We start from the raw sequence: 12,686 nt of genomic DNA on the forward strand, positions 1-12,686 counted from the left end.
ATGTTGAATCAACTACTATTCCGATTCACTAATCTTATTGTGGAAGTAAGTGTTTCAAATCAATTAGACGTTGATATGTATACACATAATTACACATATACAAACCCTACTACTGAATACGAAATAACACTGCACCGTCAACACTTATGTAGTTCATGAGCATGCATGTACCCCTAATGGCCACATGGTGGAGCTCTTCCGACGTCAGTGCAAAGACTCCATGTTAAACCACCACGACAGTAAACAACCCAGAAACTCGCAACTATGAGAACGCACCAGAAAACGGGATATTACACATTTGAAATGCTCAAAGTCATTATTTTATGGTCTATAAATGTCTGTCAGATCCTAAATTAATATATGTATAAATATGTGAAAGTGATATATCATCTTTCAATAACGGAACAGAGAGGATTTTAGAGGTGACATATTTATTGGAAAACAATTAAATCAAATAATACAAAGCAAACAATCATACAAATCAAAATGCTTCAATCGCTCGCGTCCAACCGCTGCCTGATAACAAGGTGTGTTTTAAACTAATAGTTTGAGAGGCAAATATTTGCTCCAGGTCCGTGTGCTGCCAACTCACAAACTCAGATAGTCCACCTGAACCCAATACCGAGATCAGGTTGGAGATATTCGTGGAGTCCAACGGGTCTGAGTCCGAATGTGCATCGTCATCAGTCCTAAGCCGTTTACACGGAATCGGCCCAAAGTCAGACAAATAGAACTCCGGCTCAACAATATGATAACTCGTGTCCATTCGTCTCTTTTTGGCGTAGCACTGCGCGACTTGAGATTGTTTTGGCTGCGCGCAACAGTCCGAGTGGAAGTATCCGTTAGTGACAGTAGTCACCACATGCGTGTCCAGATCCAGGACAGTTTTGTGATTGACTTGCGTGTTTGGGGCGTGTGACTCCCAGGCGGGTTTGTCCGCACACGTCCAAAAGCTTTCCGACACCATGAGGTCAGAGTCACTTGGAGGAACCATTGCGCACGCCGAAACGTCTTGGTGCGCCACCTCTGCAGCCGAGCAGCTGGGCTGATGCTGGGGCGCTCCGCAGTGCCAAGTGTCCGAGTCAACCCCGCCAAAGTTGCAGTAGAAGTCATTGGCCAACTCCGTGAAGCTTCCAGTCAATTCGAGGTATTCTTGCGTCTCACGGGCTGCGGCGACATCTTCGTACTGCTGCGTCCTCGGCGTCGGAGATAAGTTTTTGCTCATATAAAATTGCCTCGCGTTTCTCAGCACGTACGTTACCAGCAAGTTCTTGTGGAGCTTGATGCCTCCTCGCTGAGTCCTGGAGCTCTGGATTTTCCTCAAAGAAATGGAGATCAGATTCTGTGCGTCAAAAGCACACTCCATCCTCAAAGGGACCACTCTTCTCCTCCAGTCTTTCAATGCTTTGCCTTTTTGACAGAAGAAATGACAAGGTTTCTAGTTGAGAGTCGTGTTTGGTTCGAGTAGACCATGTACATGGCGCTCCATGTCTACTCCGTACGGGCATGGGTTTGCAACTCTCATATTTCCTCGCCACGCCCTCACACAGGCACTGGCCAATGGGAGGGTAGTGGTGCTTCTGTTATACGCAAATATCACTCCATGCCTCATTCAGAATGCATGTAGAAGCATGGCCATGCTGCATTTCACTCAATGTTTTTAAATCTTGGTGCGGCAACAGTCACCTGACCTTAGTGGTCACGTTAGGATATAGTAAGTCAAACAGAGAACTGAATGACGCATGTAGAACATTACAATAGAAACAATAATATAGCTTTATAGTGCTAATTTTACACAACTAAAGTACTCTATCGTGTAGGGTGACCACATTTTGATTTCCAAAATAGAGGACACACGGCCCGGCCTCGAGATACTTGAATTTTACTCGAAGTTCACTCAAAGGTGCCTATACAACTTTAATATAATTAAAGTGTGCCTCCTCAGTCTGGATAGAAAAATTCAGTTTAATAAAAAATACATATTTCCATATAGTATATATTATATACTATATAATAATAAATTTTTTTACTCAACAGGTTACAAGTTACTCAACAGGCTTTATTCTTCCTAAAAAAAATAATCATTCAATAAAAACGCCCAAAGGGAAAAAAAAAAAAAAAAAAAAAAAAAGATAAAAAATAATAATATAATGCAGACCCATGGAAATGTATGTATATGTATGTATGTATAGTCTGCGACTGCACACGCATGCGCAAATTTGTAACCAAATTAGAATAAAGGTATTTTCGACTTAATTACTCTTTTGGGTACATTTGATTATACAGCATACGTATTGATCATAAAAAAAAACTTATCAACTGGGCAGGCTCTCTGGGAACACGTCACAGGCAGCACAGTATCGTATGTGCAAAGTGTCAGTCAATTTCAACACACGCTAATTGTGCAGAAATACTCCTCCGTGTCAATTTGGAATTTCTTTTTATTAACATAGATTACAGAACCCTGAGGCATAACAAACACAGCTACATAGAATATAATTCTAACAATCAACCAAATACACGAACGCAAAACAATTACTACAAAACTAATACAATACACTGTATCTCTGTGTACAAATATATATATATATATATATATATATATATATATATATATATATATATATATATATATATATATATATATATATATAATATAAAATAGAAAACTCATGATTGACATTAATAGAAGATAAACTTACAGATCCGGTTCTTCCTTCAAATGGATGGCGAAGTGTATAAAACAAATGGATGGCATCGGATGGGTTGTTTTGGTGGAGACTTTTTATCATCAAAACAGAACCAGCGTGGTACACTGCCACTCAATACGGCGCTCCAGCGCAAATTCAATGCCTGTTTCTCTCCCTCTTTTTTGCCTGTTCCAATTTCTTCTTCTGCGCTATATTTGTAACGCCAGTCATATTGAAAAAGGGTAGCGGCCCCTTGGGGATGCCAATAGCATAAACGTCTCTTAGAAATACTGCTTCTACCCCCCTACTAGTAGGAGCCATGTCAACGCAGGCAGGCGATACCCCCCCCCCCCCCCCCCCGGAGGGATTCTCTTCAAATTGGTCCAGCAAAAAAATCATAAAAACCGGACATATTTATAAAACCCGGCCGGACGAGGACGTGAAAAGTGGACAAGTCCGGGCAAAAGAGGACGTTTGGTCACCCGACTATAGTGTAACCTAAAATTTAGCCATAGAATAGGTTGGTAATGTATTAACACAATACGATACTGTTTCAGAATATTGCTATAGGGAAAGGAGATTAATTATGTCGGGTACAAAGCATCTCACAAGGAGAGGAAAATAAAGTGTAATTTATTCAAGATGCATTGATGTCATAGAAACAATGCACATTCTGTAATACAGTAATGTGACTTTGCTGCATAATATTCCATGATAAACATTAGGTACATATTTCATATGGTACACTTTCAAAATGAGAAAAGAGTAAAAAATGTTACTGAAAAAGAAATGCTGAAATATATGTTGGTGATGCAAATGTACTGTAAAATGTATTTTATCTTCCTTGTTCAACTAATTTAATCCACTCATATGGGGGGGATCCGAAAGTGTAAAATATACACAGTGTACACAGTATAGTTGTAAAGCACTGTGAACCACAACTGTATTAATATGTTTTGCTAAATCAGTAACATTATGGTCGTAAAAGCAAACTATGATATTTTATCTCATTGTGAGACCATTTGGGTAGACGACATACAGAATGTAGTGGGTGTCTACTCGGATAGGTTTGACTAAATTGAGCAATACAAGTACTGTAGTGGCAAAAGTAGAGAAGGATAGAGCAGAAAGCAGTGCAGACTTGTTTTATACAGAGTAGAGGGCGGCTGGTTCATATTAGTCCCATTGCTGACGAAGTAAGGATAGTTCTTGCTAGAGAGATACCACATTACATCCTAAAGAAAAACTGCAGAGTTGCTCTTGAAAAAGTTATTGAACTCTTAACTCTTTGGGTGAGTCGTCCCGGTTGCCGAATACTGACATCTCCCCATAAGCAAATGTCCATATAGGATCTAAATTGTGTGTTTATTTCTAGCTAAAGTATATTTAGCACTATCAGGTTGAAAAACATGTTTTTTTTTTCTCTTGAGGACATAAATAAAGCTTGTATAAGTAACCCATTAAGCCACATTCTTGTTTTGATTACAGTTTAATTTGGTCTTCACAAGACACACTTGCAGAAGATATAAATACCAGGCTGTTAAATGTATTATATAATATAGTATATAGTTGAAATATACTGTATAGTGCAGCAATGTAGTATAGTCTACTGCAGGGGTGCCCAATCCCGGTCCTCAAGAGCCCCTATCCAGCTTGTTTTCCGTGTCTCCCTCCTTTAACACACCTGAATCAAATGATCAGCTCATCAGCAAGCTCTGCAGCAACCTGATAACGATCCTGATTAGTTGATTCAGGTGTGTTAGAGGAGGGAGACATGGAAAACAAGCTGGATTGGGGCTCTCGGGGACCGGGATTGGGCACCCCAGGTCTACTGTAAGAAAAAAAAAATAGAAAAAAAGATGACTGAGTTGAACAGAGTATTCATCCATTCATTCCCGTACCAGTTATTCTGCTTCAGAGATGCGTAGAGGTTGAACTCATTGAGCAAAAGGCAGACAACACCCTGGAATGGTCACCAGTCAATCTCAGGGCATATCCGGAAACAGACCACTTACACTCTCATTACCTGACTGGGACCTGAACTCACACTGTATGCACAGAGGTCAGGCTAATAAACCACTACTAACAGTGCATTCAGAGTTTCTTTGAAGTCTGCCAGATTTGAGGTTACAATTATAGCTGTTAAATCGGTGAGATTCCATGGATGCTATTAAAACTTTTGGACAAACTAACATAAAAATACTATAAATGCACTTTATACAGCTTCTTTTAGTACATTTGTATAATAAGTTAAAATAGGGGGAAAAAAAAGATTTTGATACAGCAGTTAAAATTGGTGTTAATGCACTGTTAAGTACACCTTACCGCATAACCTTAGTAAATTACAGAGTAAATCATGACAGTACAGTCTGAACCTGTCAATGATGTCATTGGGGCTGTCTCTGATAATAGAATATTGTAACAGAACTCCGAGGTGTGAGGTAAAAGCTCTTAGTAGAGAGATTATCTGTCATCCCACATCTGTTTGTGTGCACATGCAGATGGCTGACATCATACAGAACACCTGGATATTACTTTGATTTGCTGCCAAAATAGGTGAATGAGGAGGACAGCCGCTATTATGGTTATCATGCTCTGATAATAGTGTAAACTCGAGCCTGGCATGTATGTGCTCTCTCAGGAATCTAATTTAAATTGCACCGAGCAGATTGACACAAATGCTTGGCAGATTATTTCAATGTTGGTTAAGCACTTCATGCAAAAATATTAGTGGGTGTAGAATTAATTTAGAACATATCTTTCATGATATCAATTAATAAGGATGTTAGTGGGATGCTAAATGAATGGCCAATTAAGACATCAGTGCCAAAAACGTGTTCATTTCATTCATCTTTCACGCCACTTATCCTTACGAGGGTCACGGGGGTGTGAGAGCCTATCACATCTAACTATGGGCAAGAGGCAGGGTACACTCTGAAGCGGTTTCCAGCCAATTCCAGAACACAGTGAGACAAGAAATCATTCATGCACGCACTCATACCGATTGACAATTTGAAGTGGTCAGTCAGCCCACATGCATGTTTTAGGGATGTTGGTGGAATCCGGAGTACCCAAAGAAAACCCACAAAGGCATGGGGAGAACATGCAAACTGGCCGGACCCCGGGATTGTACGCTTGATCTCAGAACTGTGAGGCAGATGTGGTAACCACTCATCCAATGTGCCACACTAAATACATTGTAATTAGGCCTGTCAACAATAACGCGTTAACGACCATGATTAATCTGGAAATATTAATGCATAAATAATAAAAAAAAAAAAACGCAATTTACCGCTCACACTAAGTTTGGCCACAACTGCCTACCGTAGTCCCACTCGCTGATGTTTACATTTGCCGCGCGGCAATGCAGGACAAAATACAGCCACCCACGATGAGTGAGGATGATGACCCAGGACTGCTTCATGGCAAATTCTGTTTTAAAAAGCTACCTAATGGAAAACTGGATAAAACCAAAGTTGTGTGCACATACTGCTGTAATGAACTGTCCTTCGATCGAAGCTCAACCAGCCTAAAGTACCACCTTCGGGCAAAGCATATCTGCGCTAGTGTTAGCAATGACGCTAACACTGCGGGAACAAGCCGCAGTCATCAAGCTACACTGGCAGTGTGCGGACTCGGACTTGTCAACAAAAAGACAACAAGTAGGTTGATTACTGCTATCGCTACTTGGGTAGCCAGAGACTGTAGAGTACTGTGGACCCATTATCATAGTCGAAGACGAGGGCCTTGAAAATCAAATGACAACAAACAACAACAACCAATGACAAACCACTAGACAGGTACAAGGCAGTGCCAGCATCGACTAATGTCCACTACAGTGGTGATCTGCACACAGTGGTGCCCACAGTAAGCTGGCCCACCTTGCAAAAAAAGTATCTGGTCACACCTGCCACAACCGTTCCCTGTTATCTGAAAATGTCAACAAGCTAGTTTGCCTGAGCAGTTGGTTAAAAAAATATAGAGTATGACTGGCTAACTTAAGCAGTGTTTTCTAAACACCTTGACACACAGTTTAGTGTAATGTTTTTCAGTTAAGTGTGTGAAAATTTACAGTTTAATTTTTTTATATCACACAGCTTTCAGGCCATTTAGTGTAAAACTGCAAATGCTGCGTTTATTTGTGTGAAATGTTCAATTTAACAGACAAGTTGTTTACACATTTTTTGAAACACTAGCTATTTTTACTGTATTGTGCTTGTCTGCTCTTTAAATTGTTAGTTAATTTTGGGTAATATGCCAAACGGTACTTGAGCCACATTGTTAGTCTGAGGCACTTTAATCTGTTAAAGCTCTTTGCTGTTTAATACAGACAATTAATTTTATTTTTTATTTTATACGAGCTGAGTTGTTAAATAAAATTTTTAAACTCTACTTGGTCAAGTATTAATTCATTCACACATCATACATTTCATCTTAAAACACATTTTAAGTCAATTATTGTAGAGCTGAAACGAATACTCGAGCAACTCGAGTAACCCGAGTTTAAAAACTGATCCGAGTAATTTTATTCACCTCGAGGAATCGTTTAATTTTGCCAGCTCTAAGCATCATGTTTTGCCCGGACTACTTTTAATGCGGACAACGTCCTGATGTCACGTGCGTAGAGGAAGAAGCAATAGAAAAAATATTTTAAAAAACCTTTCTGGAGCCGACAGCCGCTACAAACTACGCCGTCGTTGCTAAAAACTAGCCCGTATGACGCGGTGGTAGCAGGTAGCTTCTGATGCGTCTCATAGATATCACATGTATGTTGAACTAGATGCGAAAAAACAGAGTCAGCGGTGTTAGTAAACAGCCGCCATCTTAAAGCAGTACACTTCTCAGCGCTAATAAATAAGATTAACATTACTGTCACCCGCTCACGTACGTAACGTTAGCCCTGCGGAGGGCTAGGTTTCTATTAAGACCACTGTCGATGCGTGGCTAATGTGTCTTACATACAGGCTTTATTTAATCTGTGAAACAGCGCTGTAGAGTGATGAGGGTGTAAAATGAAAATATGATCAAGCTAACTGTCAATTTTAGCTCAGTAGTCATTGCTGGATAAAACACCAAGTAGCACTGGCCCCTAATGTGCTCCAATACAGCAGGTATCATACTGTAACGTTGACAAAGAGTCACCCGCTTCTTTAGGTTGCTATTATTTCTTTTTTGGGAACTTGTGGAAGGACAACAACAAAAGGAAGGCACGTTTCGCGCTCTCCCGCACCTCCCTCACCCCCGCACGTCACGCGGTGCATTCAGGAACGCATGCAAATATCCCCGCCATATTATATAACCTGATATGTTACAATACATTTATTTTGAACACTGCAAAAACTCAAAATCCTATCATGACTTACAGTTTAGACTAATTTAAAACTTAACTAGAACTTAAAAATGGCTTGACACAAATGGAATTTCAATTGAAACATGTGGGAAAAACAACTTTTAAGTGATGTGTGTTTTCAAGCGTAATGGCATTTTTAGGTAAGAAATATATATTTTTTTTATAAGATCTAAAAGTTTTTGGAGTGAAAGCAGTGAATTGGTCTTTTGTATTTTTTCTAGTCACATCTGAGAGGCAATTGTTGGCTGTTTTCAACAATGTATATCGAAAATAAAGACATTAAATGACTGAAAATGGTTCAATATTAGATGAAATGTCTTTTTTTTTCTCATGTATATTTATAATTGCTCTTTACTTAAAAAATATGTTTTATCCGATTACTCTATTAATCGATAGGATTTTCAGTCGATTACTCGATTACTAAAATATTCGATAGCTGCAGCTCTAAATTATAGTATTTTCCTACATTTTTTTTCCTGAAGAGCAACTTTATTCTTCCCGAGGGAAATGTGATTAATCATGACTAATGACACAGTTGACATATGATTAACTAGATTAAATTTTTTTAATCGTTTGACAGCACTAATTGTAATAGAGGAAAAGTTATACATTTATATAAAACACGGTTTGAAATAGTGAAATAAAGGGCATGGCTAGATAAATTGAAACGCTTTTGCAGAATGCTATTAAATAATTCTTTAATACAAATGATTATACGGAAGTAATGAATATAGACAGAAAATGTTCTTTTGCTAACATTTCACACATCACATTTAACTATCTAATTCGATACAAAAACTATCAAAATTTTAATTATACAAAAATACTGCTGCAATTTTAATGTGCAGCGTTGTTTTCATCAACGTTCATTTTTTTTACGCTTGAATTTTGATGGAGACAGGTTAAATATGCCTCTTGTGATGAAATCATAATGAGAGACATGTAGGCGTTGTTGTCGAACAGAAGAGAGTGGATAAAAATTTTAGCAAGTATTCTGCCAGAAATTCAAAATGCTCACCACATGCTGATTCAAGTCATGAATTTTTCCAGAGTTGTGCAAAAAAGGGAATAGCTATTTATTTGTTGGTATCTACATTAGCATTTTCACTTTAAAGCAACATTAGGGAACTTTTAGTTTTGGTCGATTTTAGCGGCGCAAGTGGACAAAAACCGTCGTATTTTGCCTTAAGGAAGACAGCATTTCCCATAAGGACCAGCGCACAGTGTTGTAAAATCCTGATCTCCCAGTCGCCAGCAGTTAGATTGAATGACATTTCTATTTCCAACGGCTATGTGAAGGATGAATAGTGATGAGGTAATAAATCCAGTTGTGGCTAAAAAATATCATTTGACGATGTTGAAAATAAACGTTTTATTTGTACCGTGTTACCCCTACCGCCCCCTCCCCCAACCGACCCAAAATCGTCAGCGACTCGCTGGGCCAATGTTTATTCTTGAGTGTCCTTTTATCCTGGTAGCCTCCCTTTTTTGTCTCCTCAGACAAAACTTTTCGTCTCTTTTGCTGCTCTGCCATCTTTGCAGAATTCACGCGAAAGCATTCGCAACGACTTCAGTCTTTATAACGAATGGAGAAAGGGGGAAGTGACGTATGTCGTAAAGCGGTCAGCATATTTGTAGTTTTTTGTGGCAGGGTTCCTGCCACCCTCCTCAAAATTCATTAGTGCCAGTAAAAGCGATACAGACCCCTTCAGGCCATAACACAGGTGACATTCAACTAGTTGTCAATACCTATTCATTCATTCATTAATTCATTTTCCATGCCGCTTTTCCTCACGAGGGTCGCGGAGGTGCTGGAGCCTATCCCAGCTAATATGATCACAAATGTTATGAAAATGTTTATAAAGGTTAAGTTCCCTAGTGTTGCTTTAAATGTTTGTTATTTACAGTATTTTACACGCTAATATTACATGTTCATGTGTAAGGAGTTTCTGCATTGCCACCATGTGGCCCCCCCTCACACTTGTTTTCTGAAAAACAATGTTTGCAATTGCTGTTTCAATATTTTTTGATAACATTAGGTATTAGTAGTTTGACAGCTTATTGTTAGCTATATAGACTGTATTATAAGTAGTATTGCACTGATCCCCAGACTAATATCGGAAAGAGCTCTGGCACTGCACTAAAATGCAGGGTATATTACCAGGAGTACTAAAAAAAACATGCATTGACACCTTTGAGATTTTGTTTCCAACCGCTGATTGTCCTTCACAGGATCACCACCGATGACAAACGCCGCTGAAAAAGAAAACAAACACGAACAAAACGAAGAATCCTTCAGAAATAACATACTTTTGAAAAAAACAAAAAAGAGTTAAAAGTTATTGAATATATTTTTTTGTAATATGTCAAATGGTAGAGTCAAATCCCTTTTGAGCCGATGAGAGGAATTTTTAATCTTTTAGATAATCTTTTAACCCTTTAGCAGTCATATTTTCGGTGTTGGAGCCTATACTTTAAATAGTGGATAAATGTACATGTGAAACCATAATTCCAGCTAGTTTTTAATGTTTTATGAAGACTGACACTGACATGAGCAAAAATAGCATTTTTAGACGAAAGAAAAATGGGGGAAAGTAGGCTAGCTAATTTATTTCTGCTAGCAAAAAGTAATTAGCACATGAGCTAAGCTAACGTACGAATGTGGTACAATGACAGTCACTGTGCACCCGGTACAAAAAGTTTTACTTTTTTTTCCCCGTTTCACAAAGGTTTTAAAGAAGCGTCAGGCCAAACCATGATAGAAATTATTTTACTTTCAAATGGGTATGCAGTAATTAGATTAAACTTGTCATATTGAACCTTGTTTGAGTGAAAGCTTGAAACTGGGGGTGAGGGAGGGGGGAGTATCATTTTATATCTGCAGATAATTTTTTGATTAGTTGGAGACCATATTTTGTAGTTCAGGAGCACGTCACAACTGAAACCAAAAAGTCATATAGATTTCAAAGACTATTGTGCATGCGGCTTTAATTGAACGCTTCTATGCTTTTTCTTTGAACTTGACTTATACATGTAATAAACTGGTACTAACGCTTAATAGAAAGGTTCCTTTTCAACATGTAGAAATCAAAATCACAGACGTAAAGACGTAAAGTGATTGCTTTTTGAAATGATTTATTTTAAACTCTGCTATTGTTTTGCCGTATAAAAGCTATATCATAGATAATCCCTTAAAGAAAAGAATGTCTGCTAACAAAAGCACTCCAGTCTTCTCTCAAAAATAGAGCTCGAATATGGTGCTCTGTAGAGGATGCACCCGATTACTTCAGAGGTGGGTTGCGTTATTTACATATGCAATATGCATAAGCAAGGTTACTGTGAGGGTGAAATAACCGCGAGATAGAAGGAGTAAAAGAAGGAGGGGTTTGGATTCTGCGCATGATGTGGGTGTGCGTCTATGTGCATGTCTGCTTGTGTGTGTGTGATGGTGATGGAGAGAGGGTGTGTGGGGTAGGCAGAAAATTGGCGTTATCAATATTTAACCAACCCTTCCAGCATATTTATGGCAGACAATAGAGCAGACATGCAACTGTCTCATTTGAGTGGAAGTCTATTTATTACATGCTGAAATCGAGGCTGTAAATTGGGTGTTTATTGATAAATCTCTGCCACACTCCCATGGTGAGGAACCCAGTTCTTGGTAGATGTTCGGTTTTTACCCCTTAACATAACTTACAATAGCTCTTTGAGAACCCAGAGTGCATAACAACTATACATTGAGGATATATTTCTACATATGGCAAGCACATGTATGCCTATTTAATCACTATGAAAAGTGGGAGGGGGAATAAAAGGTCTCAAGATTTTTTTCTCCCTTTCACTCAGAGCAGTGGCCTCTCGGAAAATGTTTCCATGTGTTGTGTCTGAACACACTAAGAGCAAAGAAGCAAAACAGTCTCTCCTCCAAACCACATGCAACCAATTCTTTTTGAATCGAAATAAATCAACTCTGAGTTTCAGCTCATGTGACATTTTTTTGTGTGTTATTCCCAACATATCCTGTTTCAGGCCCATGCCCGCCTCCGTATACCACTACGCTTTAAACTGCAGCCACACCAGCTAGAAACACATACTAACGCACATTCACAGTTTCCATTTCCCGTACGTAAGATCACCTGTGCAGACAGAATGGCGTGCTTCTCTGCAACATGCTCAGGCAGGAAAACAGGAAAGGGAGTTCAAGGTTGTCCAACATGAAATAGTCAGCGTTAGGGGAAACCCAGTGCTCATGGCAGCACTCCAGTGTCTGAAGAAAAGTAAGTAAAGTTTTACTGGTGCTTTAGTTTAGCTTGTGAACATCTCGTTTCATATTACAACAGCACATACTTTGTAGAGTCCAAAAGAATAGGCATGATAAACCTTTAAAAAGAACTACTATAGTAGATTTTTCATAGTGAATGTCTTTCTACTATACTGTTTGTCTCAGAATTTGTAGCTCACAAACTCAGTTCAATGTTAGGTCTCTAGTTCTAATTTTAGTTGCTTTCTGTATTGGGGCAAAGTCATGCTGGAACAGAAAGTGACTTTCTTCAAACTGTTCCTGCAAAGTTGGAAGTGTACAATCCTCCAAAATGTTTATATGGAAAAATAATGAGGTAAGATTGAGGGAGACCTACACAATCTTA

The 12,686-nt window shown here is 38.8% G+C and overlaps 1 protein-coding gene across 1 annotated transcript; it reads right to left on the minus strand.

Annotated features, from left to right (window-relative positions):
* Positions 1–430: 430 nt before the first annotated feature.
* Positions 431–1,507, minus strand: LOC130913679 (immediate early response gene 5-like protein). The gene has a single exon (XM_057832466.1). It carries the CDS (start codon positions 1,364–1,366, stop codon positions 482–484), a length of 885 nt encoding a protein of 294 aa, XP_057688449.1. The 5' UTR covers positions 1,367–1,507; the 3' UTR covers positions 431–481.
* Between the last annotated feature and the right edge of the window lie 11,179 nt (positions 1,508–12,686).

The sequence above is a fragment of the Corythoichthys intestinalis genome, chromosome 3, assembly GCF_030265065.1.
Source record: "Corythoichthys intestinalis isolate RoL2023-P3 chromosome 3, ASM3026506v1, whole genome shotgun sequence".
Lineage (NCBI taxonomy): Eukaryota > Metazoa > Chordata > Actinopteri > Syngnathiformes > Syngnathidae > Corythoichthys > Corythoichthys intestinalis.